At 47.0% G+C, this 19,522-nt stretch overlaps 1 protein-coding gene across 2 annotated transcripts in view; it reads right to left on the bottom strand.

Annotated features, from left to right (window-relative positions):
- mybl2a (v-myb avian myeloblastosis viral oncogene homolog-like 2a) overlaps window positions 1-16,046 on the bottom strand; it is a 78,427-nt gene extending 62,381 nt beyond the window's left edge. The window contains exons 1-8 of one of the 2 annotated variants that reach the window (XM_077515150.1): window positions 15,903-16,046; window positions 2,487-2,574; window positions 2,053-2,124; window positions 1,722-1,811; window positions 1,393-1,613; window positions 1,171-1,291; window positions 985-1,038; window positions 654-874 (exon numbers count right to left, since the gene is read on the bottom strand). In XM_077515150.1, coding sequence (XP_077371276.1) covers window positions 654-874; window positions 985-1,038; window positions 1,171-1,291; window positions 1,393-1,613; window positions 1,722-1,811; window positions 2,053-2,124; window positions 2,487-2,573 — 866 coding nt within the window. In that variant the 5' untranslated portion in view covers window position 2,574; window positions 15,903-16,046. Of the gene's footprint in view, window positions 1-653; window positions 875-984; window positions 1,039-1,170; window positions 1,292-1,392; window positions 1,614-1,721; window positions 1,812-2,052; window positions 2,125-2,486; window positions 2,575-14,163; window positions 14,311-15,902 lie in introns of those variants that run through there. The other variant, XM_077515149.1, reaches the window with a different exon arrangement.
- Between the last annotated feature and the right edge of the window lie 3,476 nt (window positions 16,047-19,522).

The following is a 19,522-nucleotide window of genomic DNA, read 5'->3' as shown; positions in this document are numbered from 1 at the left end:
ACTATTTACCACCTATCCACCATTTTGGTTGTTTACTTTTACTAGAATGATTTCAGGTCGGAACTGGGAAAAAAACAACAACTCTGATATATCCGACTTCCGACCATCCTCGAATGCAGCATAGGTCTCAAGACTGCTAATAGCTTCACGCCTGTCTGAATGATGCCGGAAACAAAACAACATAGAAAAAGGGACGACTTTTGAGACACCCTGCACATAGAGTAGATGACGAAGATATCTGGAGTCACCCCCCCCCCCCCCCCCTCCCCCCATCAAGTGTAAAACAACACAACCAATTTCTTTTTGTGCTTGCTACTTATTTAAGGAAATGCACTGAAGCAATTTAATTATGGCCTGATGTTGATGTCAAAGTCTAACTAATTTACAAAAAAAAAAAATAAAAATCCTTCATATTGAATTTCTTGGCGACTGACCAGACAATACAAAAACACAAAGAGTACACACATTTTGGTTTGGGCTTTGAATTCTCATTCATATTCATATTTTTAATCTTCTGTAATGCCAGTCCACTAACTGATGTTCAGAAACACCGACCCAAACATCACGCTTCCATTGCTTCAACTGCACATAGCAACTAAACCAACAGCCCCCAACCAACCAGTGATCACGAGTGAGCACCATCCCAAATCTACCTGAGTGGTAGCATGTCCTCGGCGATCATCCTCAATGCAGCGTCAACAAACTTTTTCTGATCCACCTCCTCTGCTGCTGGTGTTGGTGCAGTGACGCCGGTGGAGCTGGGACGGGTGAGCAAAGGAGCACTGTTTGGAGGCAAGCTTCCTTTCGATGTCAGAGTGTTCACGGGTGGGGCGGACTTCTGGGGTATTTTGTGCTGTTCTTTCATATCTTTCACCTACAGGAAAGCCAAGCATAGAAGTTCAGCAAGGAGGAAAATCGATTCAAGTCCTGCATTTCAAACCACCTTTTCAGGGGCTCATCGAGCAGAAGCAACATGGATCTTACCACTTCAGGAGTCTGTGACGTGGTGTCCAATACGATGTCACACTTGAAGTTCACCTGCAAAAGATGGTATCAGGCAAGTCTATCATAATCTCCTTAACATAGTAATTAATGAGTCATGTTTGGCTGAGGAAGAACTTTGACCAACAAAATGCATAGAAAATGTTCGCTTTTAAGGTGTGTTCATACCCGCCCTTCCACAAACTGCTGAATATCAATGGAAATGGTGTCCGAGTCGTTTTTGAGGCGGCCCGATTCGACTTCCGATTTGAGCGTGGAGTTCCAGTGGCTCCTCACAGAGTTCTCTGTCCTACAATCCAGAAACAAGCGCAAACCCCATATGCATTTCGTTGTGTATTTATTCAATGAATGAGTTCTTAATGTGACTAGACGGTCCATAAAGCATCCAACCTTCCAGGAAGTAGCTTGGCAATCTCCGACCAGCGGTTCCCGAAGACGCAATGAGCTTTGTAAATGATGAGATCCTCCTCGTGGCTCCAGCTGGATTTCTTCAACAGGGGCTCCAAGTGGGTGAGCCAACGGTCACGACACTGATTTTCCACCCGCCCATCCACGTGCTTGCAAATCAAACTCCAGTTATTGGTGCCAAACCTGCCCACCAACTCTTTGATCTGCCCAAGAAAACAAAAATGCAAAAAAGCGCAATTGCTTATTATGAAAACGAAAACATTGTTTGAAATCCTTAAAGGTTGTTTTGTATTAGGCACAAAGTTCTTCACCTTTTCATCTTCCTCTTTGGACCAGTTGTCCGCGGCCACACTGTCATATAGATTTTTCCAGCGTTGCATACACTGTAATTCCGTCTTTCCCTGTCAAGCAACAGGACAGAATAGACCTTCAGCAACTTTTTTTTAATCAATGAATATGGACTCCATCTCTTCGATTTTAAAACATGCCCATAAATTCCTTAATAACTTTATATTATGATGGCCATTTGGTAGAATAAATCACTGAAATACTCAAAACTCCATTGCAATTGCTCGCATCTGTAAATAAAAATGGAGAAAAAAACGCTCTAGCACAGTGTTATTCATTCTATTAAATTCTTACTGGTAACAAAGTGGCGACAGTATTCCAGTTGCGTTCTCCAAAATTTTGTATAAGGATTTTCAGGTTTTCATCCTGCACAAAAGAGAAAATCAATATCAGGTGCAAGACATTATTTGAACAGCAAACACATATCCTCTCTTATTTGGAGTAGTAGTTTTTCCAGCTTTCATTGTGACAGCATGTGCAATAGCAATTCAAAGTAAACACACCGATGGAAGCGATTGACATCATTTACATACACAGATTGGTGACTGCGCTTACCCAAACAACACAAATAATACACACGCAAAAACACAGACTAAATCTACTTCAGGTATTCAATCAGAATGGAGTACTTGGACAGACAGTGAAAATCGAGCCTTATATGGCTAATCGACTCAGTGCCTAGTAGACTATGCAATTCAGTAAATAAATAAAGTCATCTTTTCACTTACCTCTTCCAGCGTCCATCTTACTTTGGGGCCATCCTTATCCACAGAGTCTATGTTAAAGCTCAGAGAAACATCAGCCTGTTCTGCCATCCTGCAAATACATATTGGGAAGAAACTACATGCACAATTAATTTCAAACACAAAATATGTCAAATGCTTGGAATGGAAAATGTGTCATTTTGCCTATCTTCCATGCCACCTTTAATATGGAATAAACTACGGATATGGCCTTAAAATGAATTCTCATGCATTTTTATCCCATATTTGTTTCCCTTTCCATTTTTTGACTTATTTTCTCTTCTATGCTTTGATTTATTTATCCAATTTGGAACTGCTTTTTTTTTCGCCAAGCATCGACATCCATATAATAGATTTTTTTTTTCTTGTTGTTTCTCTTCTGATTTTTCAAAACATGTGTCTCCCTCGTCCTGCTGGGGGACTTCAACGCTCACGTGGGCAATGACAGTGAGACCTGGAGGGGCGTGATTGGGAGGAACGGCCCCCCCGATCGGAACCCCAGCGGTGTTCTGTTATTGGACTTCTGTGCTGGTCACGGATTGTCCATAACGAACACCATGTTCAAACATAAGGGTGTCCATATGTGCACTTGGCACCAGGACACCCTAGGCCGCAGTTCGATGATCGACTTTGTAGTCGTATCATTGGATTTGCGGCTGCATGTTTTGGACACTCAGGTGAAGAGAGGGGCGGAGCTGTCAACTGATCACCACCTGGTGGTGTGTTGGCTCCGATGGTGGAGGAAGATGCCGATCCGACCTGGCAGACCCAAACGTATTGTGAGGGTTTGCTGGGAACGTCTGGCGGAATCCCCTGTCAGAAAGAGTTTCAATGCCCACCTCCGGCAGAGCTTCTCCCTTGTCTCGGGGGAGGAGGGGGACATTGAGTCCGAATGGGCCATGTTCCGCTCCTCCATTGTTGAGGCGGCCGATCGGAGCTGTGGCCGTAAGGTGGTTGGTGCCTGTCGTGGCGGCAATCCTCGAACCCGCTGGTAAGGGATGCCGTCAAGCTGAAGAAGGAGTCCTATCGGGCCTTTTTGGCCTGTGTGACTCCGGAGGCAGCTGACAGGTCCGGGCTGGCCAAGCAGAACGCGGCTTCGGCGGTTGCTGAGGCAAAAACTCGGACATGGGAGGAGTTCGGTGAGGCCATGGAAAACGACTTCCAGACGGCTTCGAAGAAATTCTGGTCCACCATCCGGCGTCTCAGGAGGGGAAAGCAGTGCACCATTAACACTGTGTATAGTGGCGATGGGGTGCTGCTGACCTTGACTCAGGACGTCGTGAAGCCGTAGGGGGAATACTTCGCAGACCTCCTCAATTCCACTGACACGTCTTCCTTTGAGGAAGCAGAGTCTGGGGACTCTGAGGCGGGCTCTCCTATCTCTGGGGTCGAAGTCACTGAGGTGGTTGGGAAAAATCCTCGGTGGCAGGGCCCCGGGGGTGGATGAGATCCGCCTGCAGTTCCTAAATATGCTGGATGTTGTGGGGCTCTCGTGGTTGACACGCCTCTACAACATTGCATGGACATCGGGGACAGTGCCTCTGGATTGGCAGACCAGGGTGGTGGTCCCCCTTTTTAAGAAGGGGGACCGGAGGGTGTGTTCCAACTACAGAGGGATCACACTCCTCAGCCTCCCTGGTAAGGTCTATTCAGGGGTGCTGGAGAGGAGGGTCCATCGGGAAGTCGAATCTCGGATTCAGGAGCAGCAGTGTGGTTTTCGTCCTGGCCGTGGAACAGTGGACCAGCTCAACACCCTCAGCAGGATGCTCGAGGGTGCATGGGAGTTCGCTCAACCAGTCCATGTGTTTTGTGGATTTGGAGAAGGCGTTCGACCGTGTCCCTCGGGGAGTCCTGTGGGGGGTGCTTCGGGAGTATGGGGTACCGAACCCCCTGATACGGGCTGTTCGGTCCCTGTACAACAGTTGCCAAAGTTTGGTCCGCATTTCCGGCAGTAAGTCGGATTCGTTTCCAGTGAGGGTTGGACTCCGCCAAGGTTGCCCTTTGTCACCGATTCTGTTCATAACTTTGATGGACAGAATTTCTAGGCGCAGCCGAGGCGTTGAGGGGGTCCGGTTTGGTGGCCTCAGCATTGCATCTCTGCTCTTTGCAGATGATGTGGTGCTGTTGGCTTCATCAAGCCGTGATCTCCAACTCTCACTGGAACGGTTCGCAGCAGAGTGTGGAGCGGTTGGGATGAAGATCAGCACCTCCAAAGCCGAGACCATGGTCCTCAGTCGAAAAAGGGTGGCATGTCCTCTCCGGGTCGGGGATGAGATCCTGCCCCAAGTGGAGGAGTTTAATATCTTGGGGTCTTGTTCACGAGTGAGAGCAGGATGGAACAGGAGATCGACAGGAGGATCGGTGCAGCGCACTGCAGTGATGCGGACTCTGTATCGGTCCGTCGTGGTGAAGAGAGAGTTGAACCAAAAGGCGAAGCTCTCGATTTACCGGTCAATCTACGTTCCAACCTTCACCTATGGCCACAAGTTGTAGGTCGTGACCGAAAGAACGAGATCCCGGATACAAGCGGCCGAAATGAGTTTCCTCCGCAGGGTGTCCGGGCTCTCCCTTAGAGATAGGGTGAGAAGCTCGGTCATCCGGGAGGGACTCAGAGTCGAGCCGCTGCTCCTCCGCGTTGAGAGGAGCCAGCTGAGGTGGCTCAGACATCTGGTTCGGATGCCTCCTGGACGCCTCCCTGGAGAGGTGTTCCGGGCATGTCCCACCGGCGGGAGGCCGGAAGACCCAGGACATGCTGGAGAGACTATGTCTCCCGGCTGGTCTGGGAATGCCTTGGGATCCCGCCGGAGGAGCTGGGTGAAGTGGCTGGGGAGAGGGAGGTCTGGGTTTCCCTCCTAAAGCTGCTGCCCCCGCGACCCGACCTCGGATAAGCGGAAGAAGATGGATGGATGGATGGATGGATGTGAAGTATTATAAACACTATCCGTAATAAATTAACGTTTAAATGTTCAAATAATTTAACAATAACATGCACCATCAAATTGCATGGCACAGCTTGCCTTGTATTTGCTGCAACACAAGAATATTGCAACATGTGACAATTTTTTCTACAAGCAGTGCATGCCAGCGGGGATGCACTTTGACTCTAAAATCTGCTTTCAACAATAATAATCTAAATCAAATTGTAGTCAATTGACCTTTCGCAAACTCCGCCCCCCAAACGAGCATTGACCAATCACACATTGAGCAACCGTTGCTACGTAAGCATAGTCCGTCAAGCTTTACTCAGCTCTCGATGACGTCCATAGTCTGATTGATTTTATTTGATGGCTTACGAGACTGCTAACCACCATAAAACTTTACGGAAGAAGAGTGACAACCATTAACAAGCTCCGGACCTCCAAAATGATGAAGCGGTGTTGTCAGAAAGACTGGGGGGAACAAAGTTTGTTTCTGTTTCACGTACGTCTCCTTTTGAGGCAACACACTAGTTCATTTCCTTACTTCTGGCAGCACCATTTCAGTGTGCGTTACTGACGATAAGTAAGTATTATAGTTGTGAGAAATAACATCCATGTGTGCTATATATGCAGTTAAATGTGTGTTATTTATGTTTATAGTTCACGTAACTTCTGTGTTTAATTGGCTCGTTTACGTTGTACGGTGCTCAATTGCCTCGTTAACTCCGCGGAGCTTCGATGCTAAAAATAGAACGGTGCCGCTCACGGCCTACACGGAAGCTAGTATTAGCTCTTACCCATCCTACATTGTTTGTAATGTAGCTCTTTTCGTTTCCCATTTGGGCTTGTATTTTAATTCCTGCATCTTATTTCTTTCTATTTCAGACCACACACACACACACACACACACACACACACACATATAAATACAATTTATATTGGACAAATAATATTCCACCTGCTGCCATTAAAGCATTCAAGACATTCCAGACTCCTGATTCTCTGACCGGAATCAATGGTCCATTCTGCCCGCTTCAAATCAGCGTAATTCTTATAATTAATGTGGACAACACTACATTAAATTGTGGTCCTTCGAGCCCGGATTTGAAGCAACACTAAAGCACAATGGACCCCGCAGCAGCGACGGAGAACACATCCAGCAGGCCCCGCAGAGATACTCGTCTTCCCCCTCATCTAATGGACTATGAAGTTGGCTTTTCAGCACACGGCTCACAACCTCCAATCACTTCATCCAGCTCCAGCAGCAGACTCAGAAGTACTTCGAGGAGATCCCACAGCTCTATAACCAACTCCAGTTCACACTCAGGGAGACACACAACTTACTCCGTTGGCCGCTACCCACAAGATGGACTTTCTCCCATCCAAGCTGCAATTCTGGAAGAGAATGCTAAACAACTTCAACTTGCTAATCTTCAGAGACAACCAGAAGAGGATGCAGAAGCTGAGCGTGAACTCCAGCTATTACAAGCTCAAGCCAAAGCTGCTCAACAAGCACAAGAGGAAGCCATCCAAGCTAGGGAGGCTGTTAGCAAACGCCTGGACCAAAACCGCAGACTACAGCAATTACAGGCGGATGTGGAACTAGCTAAACTGGTCACCTCAATGCTCAGCACTAACAGCAGTACATCGAGCACATATTAGCCACGTCCACCAGCTACACCTGCTCCAGGCAGCTTTGCTCTTCCTCACTCCAACTCACGTCCACCTAGTATCAATCCAAAGCAGCTACTGCAACTCAACCGTTGCCTACGCCGACAGCAGCGCTGATGAGGGTCGTCGTCGACGCGGCTGTTCCAAAACACAGTTTACCACAAATCAATATGACTCAAGTCTCGTCATCCCAGCAAACAAGTACGCCGCAAACAACGCAAACTCAAGTAGTGCCCCACTACGACCAGCTTCCAGCCTCACATCGCTCTTCCTGCCACAACAACACAGGGCAGCCGCCACTGCCAAAGGCAACACAAGGATGGGAGCAGCCTCGTGCATCTTCCTTTCCCGTCCAGGCTCCTACACCAGCACCTGCCCCCTATCCTGGTCTACAGCCACAGCTCGGAGCAGATCTGCTGATCGCCTCTGCCTTTGGCATTCCAAAGCCCACGCTGCCAGTGTTCGAGAGCGGGCGTGAGAGTGACTTCGCTCTACTGAAGATGGCGCTGGACAGTCTCCTCAATAACCACAGTCATCTGAGTGAGCACTATAAATATCAAGTATTACTGAGCCATCTGAAGCTACCTAGTGCTCTCCAACTTGCCAAGGCGTACATGCACCACGCAAGCCCGTATACAGAAGCCCTCAATGCACTACAAGATAAATATGGTCAACCGAGGCAGCTCATCCAGTCAGAGCTTGGTGCTATCCTGAACTCTCCTGCACTCAAGATAAGTGATGCTAACAGTTTTGACTCATTTGCTCTGTCCGTCCAGTCACTCGTGGGCATGCTAAGGACACTAGAAGGCTACAATGGCATTGAGCTCATGTGTGGATCACACGTCGACCGGCTGTTGAGTAAATTGCCTCCTCCTTACCGTGACAGCTTCGTAGAGTATTGCCTCAACCGAGGGATCCTACAGACAGGCTCTGTTGTTACCTGGCTCCAAGTCAAATCACAAGCTAAACACATCTCCAGCCGTGCCGCAGCCTTGTACCAGTCTGAGCCAAACAAGCCAGCTAAAACGAAAAGGAACTTTAGCTCAACGATCGATAAGGAGCGGTCCACACCTGTGCTTCTCACGGCGAAGGAAGAGTGCCCTCATCCCAAGCCTGCTAAGCCTAAATCAAGTTCTAAGCCACAGCCTTACTGTCCTCACTGTGACAACAAAGAACATTACCTGAACTCTTGTGAGAATTTCAAGAAGCTCACCCCCAGTCAGATTACCCAGTGGATCAAGGATGGAAACCGCTGCTGGAAATGCGGTCGCAGCCACCCCGTAGAGAACTGCAACCTCAAACATCCTTGCAAGGTCTGCCAAGAACAGTATCTCACTGTCCTGCATGATTCCATCAACGAGACTTCCAATGCAGTCCTGGTGGTGAACCCAGCTTCCACCAAGGTCTACCTCGACCGACCCAACCGTGCACAGAGTGATGCTGAAGGTGGTGAAGATCCTCATTCATCACGCCAAGCAGACAATGGAAGCGTACGCAATTCTAGATGACGGCTCGGAACGTACGATCATCTTGTCATAAGTTCTCCAGTCCCTCAAGCTACCCGGTGTGCCGGAGAACCTTCCCATTCAGACAATACACCAGAATGTGAGACAGTTACAGAGCTTTACCGTCTCCTTTGAAATGTCTCCTCTCTCCAAACCTAATGAGAGGTACCTCATCTCCAATGCCTTCTCTGCTGACGGATTGTGCTTCGCTGAGCACCACTACCCCATTGCTGCTCTACAACAGGCACACAAGCACTTGCGGGGCATTCCACTGCAGGCTGTCAATCACGTGCATCCACTTATCCTCATTGGATCTGATATGTGTTATCTCATCACTCCAGTGCAGCCGACCGTCCATGGGCCTCCAGATGGTCCGGTTGCAGTCTGCACACGCCTTGGCTGGTGCCTTCAAGGTCCCATGACTCCAGTACAGAGTCGTCACGGTCCATCTCAATGTCTGCATATCTCTACGGCTTCAATGAACACAGAGCTACTGCAACATGTGCAACGCCTCTGGAAGCTGGACACTTTACCCTACTCCGAGAAAGCAGTTACGAGATCTAAGCTTGACCAACAAGCACTCAGTCTTCTCCAAGCCTCTACAGTCCTGGTAGACACAGGGGGAGCTTCACGCTATGCCACGCCACTCCTCCGCCGCTCTCCTCCTGTTCCACTACATGCTCCAAGGGAAGCAGCACTACCAAGCCTTCGTAGCACGGAACGTAGACTTGCCAAGGACCCATCAAAGGCCGCCACCTACTGTGCCGAAATCCAGAAACTGGAAGTAGCAGGCTACGTGGCAAAGATCACACCTGAAGAAGCACGCAAATCCACAGAGTCCTGGTATATCCCGCACCACCTTGTTCATCATAATGGCAAGGACCGTATTGTCTTTAACTGCTCCTTTCAATACAAAGGACAATCCCTAAACGAACAACTGCTCCCAGGCCCTACATTAGGTCCTACTTTGCTGGGGGTGTTCCTGAGGTTTCGCCAGCACAGCGTAGCCATCAGCGGCGACATCCGCAGTATGTTCCACCAGGTGCCTTTGCTTGCTGCTGACAAGCCCATCATGCGTTTCTTGTGGAGAAACAGAGAGACGCAGAACCTGAGATCTACGAGTGGCAAGTCCTGCCTTTCGGGACCACATGCAGTCCGTGCTGTGCAACATACGCTCTGCAGCGACATGTGGAGGACTCCCAAGTCAGCCAACCAGGACTTGCAGAGGTTGTGACCCAAGCATTCTATGTTGACAACTGTCTCTACAGCACACCTGATCCTGCACATGCCAAAGCCGTTGTGGACGGACTACGCAACCTCCTTGCCGAAGGTGGCTTCGAGATTAGACAGTGGGCGAGCAATCTGCCTTCAGTCATCGAACACTTGCCCTCTGATGCAAGATCAGTCAGTAGTGAGCTGTGGTTGTCCCGTGATAGTGCCAACCTGGATGAGCACACGCTGGGACTGCAGTGGAACTGTCTCAACGACACCATGGGCTACCGACATCGCTCACCCGAGCCTCTTCAGCCCACAATGAGAAACCTGTACAAAACTCTGGCAAGCCAATACAATCCATTAGGCTTCATAATACCCTTTACAACTACAGCCAAGGTTCTTATCCAAGACCTTTGGAAGAAAGATCTAAGCTGGGATGACCCCATCGAACATCACCAGCTTAAAGAGCAGTGGCTGACATGGGTTGACCAGCTGCCCAATCTTCCTCAGGTGCAGTTGCCCAGAGCCTACACACCACCAAGTGCCGATACTTCCACAGTGACTAGGCAGCTCCACGTCTTCTGTGATGCCTCAGAGAGGGGGTACGGCTCTGTCGCTTACCTGCGAACAACTGACGAGGTAAAATTCATGTCGCCTTCGTCCTCGCCCACTCCAGGGTCGCTCCCAAGAAGTGCCTTTCGATGCCTCGTCTTGAGCTCAGTGCGGCATTAACCGGAGCGCAACTCATCAAGCTGCTTGAGACCGAACTCACCATCCCTATCCATCGAGTGGTCTGCTGGTCCGATTCCACCACCGTACTTCACTGGTTGCAGTCCGAGTCGTGTCGCTATAAAGTTTTTGTTGGAACGCGGGTAGCAGAAATCCAGACGCTGACCGACTCGACAAACTGGAGGTATGTGGATTCACGCCGTAATCCTGCCAATCACATCACTAGAGGCCTCACCTTGAAGGAGCTGCTGGGCCATCGCCAGTGGAGATTTGGGCCCAAATTTCTGTCCGGACCTCCAGACCAGTGGCCAACCATGCCCAACACATCTGCCGAACCAGATCACAGCGAGCTCAAGTAGAGTAGCTTCATCGGAGCAGTCTTAGCGCTACCTAGCCTCCAGCTCCCTGACCCAAGCCAGTTCCCAACATGGACGGAACTGGTTAAAGCTACTGTGCGCTCCCGTCATGGGGCGGCCGACGCTGACTCTCCAATCGAAGCCACAGACTTCACCAGCGCTGAGAGAGCCTTGTTTGTCCAAGCTCAAGCAGAATCCTTTCCAGCAGAGGTTCAGGCTCTTAAGGCGGTCCGTCCACTCCCTTCAGGAAGCCGGATTGGTTCTCTCGGTCCAGAGTACGAGCCAGAAACCGGTCTCGTCCGTGTCGGTGGCAGGCTTTGACGATCTACCAATCTTGATGTTGAATCAGTCCATCCTATCATTCTGGATCCCAAGCACTATCTCACAAAGTTGCTCATTAAAGACTGTGATGAAAGACTCCACCATCCAGGCACAGAACGCGTCCTCACCGAGCTGCGACGCCAATTCTGGATCCTAAGAGGGCGTGAGGCGAGCCGCAAGCACCAGTACAGTTGCCACAAGTGTCAGTTCTGGCGGGCTAAATCCCAAAGTCCAAGAATGGCAGATCTCCCGCCTGCCAGACTGAGGCTCTACAAACCTCCCTTCTACTCCGTCGGTGTGGACTGTTTTGGCCCATTCCTTGTGAAGATCGGTCGCCGCCGAGAAAAGAGATGGGGCATTCTATTCAAATGCATGACTACCAGGTGCCTCCACTTAGACCTCCTCGAGAGCTTAGATTCTGACGTTTTCCTGCTCGGCCTTTGCCGCTTCGTGGCTCGTCGAGGGAGGCCGTTTGAGATTCTATGCGATAATGGCACTAACTTCGCCGGTGGTAGCCGTGAACTCCAAGAGGCTTTCCAGGCAATGAGCCCTCAACTCCAAGCACAACTAGCAGAGCAGAAAATACAGTTACGGTTCAATCCACCAGCCGCTCCGCACTTCGGGGGAACATGGGAGAGGGAGGTGAGATCAATCAAAGCCTCCCTGAGAGTCGTATTGAAGGAGCAAGTAATTCCGGAACCCGTTCTGCGAACACTGCTCATCGAAGTAGAAGGCATACTGAACGCCAAGCCACTTGGCTATGTCTCGACGGACATCGCCGATCCTGACCAATAACGCCGAACATGCTACTCATGGGACGCAGAGATTCGTCACTTCCACAAGCCATCTACGACAGCGAAGACCTTCTGGGGCAACGTCGGTGGAGGCATAGTCAGGTGCTTGCTGACAACTTCTGGTCATCTTTCGTCCGCCAGTACCTACCAGGTCTACAAGATCGTCCAAAGTGGCAGTCAGACTCCTAGGAGCTCACTGTTGGTCAGGTGGTCCTCGTCCTTGACCCTCAATTTCCGAGAGCATCCTGGCCAGTGGGCACCATAACAGAGACCTTCCCTGCTCCAGATGGTAGAGTACGTACAGCTGCTGTTAAGGTAAGGGAGAAGATCTATACCCGTCCGGTCATCCGCTTGATTCCTCTTCCTCGGCTTAGCGAAGAAGATAACGGCGATCGCAGCAGTCTTCCTGAGGATGGACAATTATCCTGACAGACAATTGGGGGCGGCTGTGTCAGAAAGACTGGGGGGAACAAAGTGTGTTTCTGTTTCACGTACGTCTCCTTTTGAGGCAACACACTAGTTCATTTCCTTACTTCCGGCAGCACCATTTCAGTGTGCGTTACTGACGATAAGTAAGTATTATAGTTGTGAGAAATAACATCCATGTGTGCTATATATTAGGGGTGTGCTCAAAAAATGGATACAGCAATATATCGTTGCGGGCCTCATCACAATAGACGTATCGATACGCAGGCGTCAGAATCGATATTGCTCGTTAACTTTAAATCGGCAGTTCACGTTTGCCTTTGTGGCTTGTATTGTACCTAAAAAATCAAAACCAGCAGCTTCTTTGAAGTTAATTGCCTTCAATTAATGCAAAAACAGCTCACCGGTGATTGGACACTGTGTCTTGCTAAGAAAAATGAAAGCAGAGGAAGAATGTCAACATGTATTTATTGATAAACTTAACGTGTCTCAGTATACCTATTTTCCTATATTTTGTTTAAAAAAATAAATAAAATGTGTCTTATTTGGGATGCATATGTATCGCGATACGTATCGTATCGTGGCCCCTGTATCGTGATACGTATCGTATCGTATCGTGAGGTTGGCGGCAATACCCAGCCCTACTATATATGCAGTTAAATGTGTGTTATTTATGTTTATAGTTCACGTAACTTCTGTGTTTAATTGGCTCGTTTACGTTGTACGGTGCTAAATTGCCTTGTTAACTCCGCGGAGCTTCGATGCTAAAAATAGAACGGTGCCGCTCACGGCCTACACGGAAGCTAGTATTAGCTCTTACCCATCCTACATTGTTTTTAATGTAGCTCTTTTCGTTTCCCATTTAGGCTTGTATTTTAATTCCTGCATCTTATTTCTTTCTGTTTCAGACCACACACACACACACACACACACACACACACACACACACACACACACACACACACACACACACACACACACACACACATAAATACAATTTATATTGGACAAATAATATTCCACCTGCTGCCATTAAAGCATTCAAAACATTCCAGACTCCTGATTCTCTGACCGTAATCAATGGTCCATTCTGCCCGCTTCAAATCAGCGTAATTCTTATAATTAATGTGGACAACACTACAGGTGTGCCTACGGAGTATGTAAATAGGACTGTGCTAAGGTAAGACTATGCTAACTATCGGGCTAACTAGCTAGCTGTAGTGTAGTTTGCTTTCGGGGCAATAACTGTAACAAAACGATATCAAAGTTATTGTCGTTACTATTAATGAATCATATATATTACTAGAATGTCATTGCCATCTAAGTTAAGCTTGTTCAGTCAGTGGTTAATGTTAGTTTAATGTCTTCTGTTAGCTTTTGCATTTGTCTAAATGTTGCGAGTTAACGTTAACACAAAGCTTTGTCAATTTTGGCAAACTTAGCGTCCCAATAAGTGCCCCGAGCTTATCTTGTTTTCATTTTTCATGCAGCATTTTGTGAACGGACACCCGTCTCCGGTGTATCCCAACCTTGTGCTTGCTGTACAAGTGTTGAACCAGACAAGGGAGCAGCTCGAAGGCTGTTGAAAGCCACGCACACAAAAAAAAAACCCCGGTAGACTTAACGTTCTAACGTTACGTCAATATTTGAGTTGAAATGCAAGTAAAATATTAAACTAAATCCACATATTTTAACAATACTAGACTAATATAAGTAAGAAAACTTACCCAGCAGTACAAGAGCACGACTGGTCCATAATGCTGTGCTGGTTGCATCTGAAGTATAGGTCATGGGGTTTTCTCAGATTTAGCGTTCGTCCTGTATGTTTCCCCTTCGCTGGCTAATTTAATATTATGACTATAACCCTCCACTGCGTATTGTAAACCTTTTTTGCCTCGATCTGGAGGATATTGCACTGGTATTGCTCCAAAAGAAACCACTAATACATGCCGGTGTAAGTCTTCCCGTCACGGCTTGTGCTGTCGGAGTCACCAAGCTTGACGGACTACCAACAGTAACTAAGGGGGGGCGGAGCTTATGCGAAAGGTCAACTAATCACCCTGCCCAAGAAAAAAGAAGCCAAACTTCCACCTAACATCAACTTTCTGCAACATGTAATACAACTTACAAGGTGGACAAAGTACACCCCCCAATGAAGAGAACATGCATTGCATTGTAGTAGTTTCATTTGACGACGCTGGTTGGCCGCACTCCCGTCAAATCATCTTTTCATACCACCTTAAAATCGCGCAATTGCGCTATCTCGCCTGTAGATGGCAGTGTTTGCCATTGCAGAGGCACCACTCACTTTGGGTGAAACTTGTTGACTTTGAAGGATTCCCGTTTCCACAAAACCGAAATGGCGTTGACTTTCTCACCTGTTTCACACTACACATTGCCAGCTATCAAATAAGACCTATTTTGAAAAATCCGATTGGCAAAAATTGGAATAAAATTGGTTTAAAGTTGCCAACAGAGGCATTTTGAATGCAGAGGCTAATGGATGAAATTGGTGATTTTGGTGACCTGTCACTGCCACAAAAACAAAATGGCGTTGACTTTTTCACCTGTTTCATACTCTACACATCGCCAGCTATCAAATAAGACCTTGACTTTTTCACCTGTTTCATACTCTACACATCGCCAGCTATCAAATAATATATATTTTGAAAAAACGATTGGCAAAATTTTCGTTTTTTTTATGGCAGTGACAGGTCACCAAAATCACCAATTTCATCCATTAGCCACTGCAGTCAAAACGCTTCTGTTGGCAACTTTAAACCAATTTTATTCCAATTTTTGCCAATTTGACGGGAACGCGACCGTGGGGCCAACTTCAGCGTCGTTTGCATTTGTGTAACCCTATCACACATTTGTGACATGGACATAAAGTATAATAAACGTGTAACTGCATGATGATATGCATACAACAGAATTAGTCGTGAGAGGTTTGCATTCAGTTAGAAAGACCTCGATTTCACGTTTGTGAGTAAACTGAGAAAAGATCTTCAATAATTTAGTTGTTAAAACTTTTCAACGTTTTAATACATTTTTGTTTGGTGATGTACCGTGAGATTTTTCCAAATGTGTGCCTTGGCTTCAATAAACGTTGGGAAATATGTTCTCGAGTTCCAATTTGATGCAGATAACACGTGCTACGACCAAGGACCATTGTTAAGTTGTTTTACAGAAAGAAAGACGACACGAGTCTTCGTGCTATCCACTACCAGTTGTGATGCAAATAAAATCGACATTTCTCTTTAAAAAAAGAATAACCATAGTAAAACAGAGGTGGAGAGAAACATTTGAATGCAGTTTAATGCACTTCCATGCCGCTCCACGACGGTGAGCTAACGTTAGCTTTAAATAAACTGTGTCGGTAGTTAACCAAACAAATCACCACGAATCAAACGAAAAGCATAAAGCGAATTCAAGCCATTCATATCTTGTGGGAAAAAATGCTTACGTGAGTTCTCTGAATGGGTTAATAAAAACTCCAGCCTGGCGCTAATACTTAGGTGTAAAGACATGTAAAGACTCTATCGGTGACCCGGCACGATCGGTGACGCGCATGCGCAGAGGATCCCGCCATTTTGGATCGCCAACAACGGCACCTTCACTTGAACAAAATACAAAAGAACCTTTATATGCCTGCGCGTTAGTGCGCGACTGCGCGTTCGGAAAAACATGATACAGTACACCATTGGGGGAAAAAAACCTCTTCGATTCTTGATGGATTATAAATAAACTATTTTAATTCTACAGGCTTTAAAGACAAACGGTTTACTTTTGACCCCATTACATTCCTAGTGAGTCTTCATTGTTATAATTTACGTTTAGTCTCCAGTATTTTATTTTATTTTTGTCTTTAGAACAATGTGTGGCCAATATCATAGGATAGGTTTTGAGGGTGGGTGAGGCAGGGGGGTCATTTAAAACACACACACCGTAGCCTTCAGGGGGGTCATCAAAACGCACATTTTTATTTTTTGCCTTTAATTCCAAAATCAACAGACATCCAAAACAAACTGAGCACACAGAACCGTGCTTGAAACATGTTCAACTTTTGTCACGTCTCCGAGGCTGTCGCTGAGGCTTCAACCAATCAGCGAAGATTTCATTGACGAGCCAATGAACGCAGGGCATGCTTGATAGTGCAATACACGGCAAAATGAGAGGATCTAATTTTCGCAGTCCATCCAGTTTTATATATACTGTGTGTGTGTGTGTGTATATATATATATATATATATATATATATATATATATATATATATATATATATATATATATATATATATATATATATATATATTCTTCTTTATTAACCAAATTTAACAATATAGTATATAATGTTAAACATGTGGCAAGGGGTATATACAGAGTCATTCAAAAACTTTTAGTACAAATACTGATTGTTTTTAAAGCCTTTTTGTTCAATGAGCTACTAAGCAATTTTATATAAGTATCATTATAAAAGTGTTTAAAATTAGGTTTTTGGTTGCTGTATTTGCATTTGTAGAGATAGAATTTAGCTAAGATGATTAACAAATTTATTATAAAATATGCATCCTTTGTTTTCTATAATAAAATAAAACATTCTCCCATTTTAAACTAAAATCTTTATGCAACCGTGAAGTAATAAATCCACAAAACTCCTTCCAAAAGGTTGTAGAATATAAGCAGATCTAGAAAAGGTGCTGGACGGTTTCAGGATGACTTCCACAGAAAGAACAGTTCGCATCAATGTCCCTCTTGAAATTTTTCATGTATACCGTTTTGCAGGATAACTGTAAAGTGGGTGGTAAGGGGGCACAGCAACCCTTACAGTCCCCGTTAAGTATTTTGTCGCTTCTGTATTTGGTATTTTGTATCTGATTGTTTTTATTTTTATATAGTCAGGAACCTAGTTGCTGCTAGTGGGCTAGAGCATACCACACTATACTCACTAACTCCTTAAGATTTATTTCTAGTGGGCACTAAGCATCAACACTTGGTGTTACTGCATGCTAATTAGTCAATTTTCTTGACGCCGTCCCCCGTGGCGGGGGTGGCTCTGCCCCCCCCCCCCCCCCCGTTGTCTGCTCGGTAGTGGTTGCGTCTTGGCCGCTCGTGCAGTGTTGGGGTGCTTGTTTGTTTATTGTTTATTTTCCTTTCGGACACATTACAGTTTACATCAATCACATCACATCATTTGCAACATTGACATCCGAAAGAAGGGCTGACGGGTAGAAGCCGAAGCTTATTCGAGACCCGTCCCCATCGACCCATTACTATAACGCATCAATCATATACATTATTTAGAATAGTCATTAATTTTTATCGTTATCCATCCCATACTATCCCAGACACTGCTCGCTCAGTTCATCTTGAATGTCCGTGTGTAGATTGTGGCTAGTCCCAGTCATTTGGCACTGGTGAGTCGGTCCCCAGACGCCACCAGCAAGCCCACCCCGCCAGGCGAGCAGCCAAGGCAAGCGCAATTCTTCTCTTTCACCAGTAGGGTCTTCGCTGACCTCGGATCAGCTTTCACACATGTTGTGCTTTCCAGAAGAGTAGATCGGCTTGCATTCGGCCCATTGCTTTCAAGGAATTTCAGAACTCGATTCTGGTCAGGTAGCACCACTGGTTGCTAGCATGTTGTGGGTCTGATGACTCCTGTGCGCTGCCCAGCCTAGTTCACCCAGCAGAGCGTCCCACGCCAGCTGCATTCCAGGAACCAGACCACCAACCCCCATTTTGCGTATTGACAGCAGATTCATTGGAGCCACAATACAGCCTTATCATGTAGCCTTGACTGTTAGAACAAACGGAATTCGAGCCAGACAATATTTAGATTCAAACGGGAACAGCAATACATGTTATCAATGCAGGTGTATAAACAAGAGTTAGCCTTGGCAAAGTCAGCAAATAATCATATACAACTCCAGCTTTGGGTAATTAGTGATGTTGTTGTTGTTGTTGTTGTGATATTGTGAATTACTGTTGTCTCTCAAGCGCTGCCAATTCCTCAGCTCCTTTCACGATTCGTGTTTTTAGTTGACCAGAGTTATCTTTAGTTTGAATAAAAATTCGGCAGTCTTTTGTCCACGTGCTTTCGATAAGTCCATTCTTTCTCATTTGTCGAGCCTTTTTGGCGATGTCAGCATTTCGTTTGGTGAGGTTTTCGTTGATGTAGACATGTTTCCCACGAAGCTTGTGACGGTCTCTCAGAAGAGCAATCTTTTTCTTTCTGTCAACAAACCTGATCAGAACTGCCGGTGGTCGTGTCCCTCCAGTTGGAAGCGAAAAGCACATCTGAATGTGCGCAGGATCAACAGTTAATCCCAAATCTCTGAGTTGAAGTGTCACTTGCTGTTCCACAGTCTCGTTCCCTGAATATTCGTCAGAATCTTCCGTGCTCGTGCTAGCCGCAGCTCTCAAAGGGCCACGGCGCGGCTTGATCTTGATACCGGTGACTATCACATTGTTGATACGAAGATTTTGTTCCAAATCATCCACTTTTTGTTCCAAGGCAACAATGCGTCGATCTTTTTCCTGTGTCTCTTTCTTCAATTGCTGTATTTCCTGAAGAAGTGGCTCAATGCTCTTCTTCATTTCAAGTAATTCGGCAACCATTCCACTGAGTTTTTTAAGAGAAGATTTTATCTCCTCAATCTCGTCAGCTCTTTTTCCGCCAGGCATTCTGCAACAATGTAGTTAAAAATCCCAATGCAAAAATCAACAAGTAGTTAGATTCACGAGCGAGTGCAGGAGCAAGTACAGATGCGTCCTTCCTCAACAGATGCGTCCTTGGTGCTTTCCCTGGTGCCCGGGGCGGTGCCGTCCCGGCGCGGTCCGCCGCTCCGTGCCCGGCGGCGCGGTTCGGGGCGGGTGGGCCTCTGGCGTGCCCCGTGGTTTCCTCTCCCCTCCCCCCCCCCCCCCCCCCCCCCCCCCCGTCGCCTCTCCCTCCTCGCCTCCCCCCGCCCATCCTCCTCTGCCTCCCGGTCCCTTTTCCCTTGTCGCTCTCCCTCCTCCTCCCCCCCCCTGCCCTGCAGCCGCCCTTTCGCCTTCTTGTCGTCTCCTCCCCGCTTCCCCCTCCCCCCTT

The sequence above is a fragment of the Festucalex cinctus genome, chromosome 2 (assembly GCF_051991245.1).
Source record: "Festucalex cinctus isolate MCC-2025b chromosome 2, RoL_Fcin_1.0, whole genome shotgun sequence".
NCBI classification, from domain to species: domain Eukaryota; kingdom Metazoa; phylum Chordata; class Actinopteri; order Syngnathiformes; family Syngnathidae; genus Festucalex; species Festucalex cinctus.
Note: the sequence above shows the minus strand (reverse complement) of the source record. Positions and strands in the feature narration are given on the sequence as shown.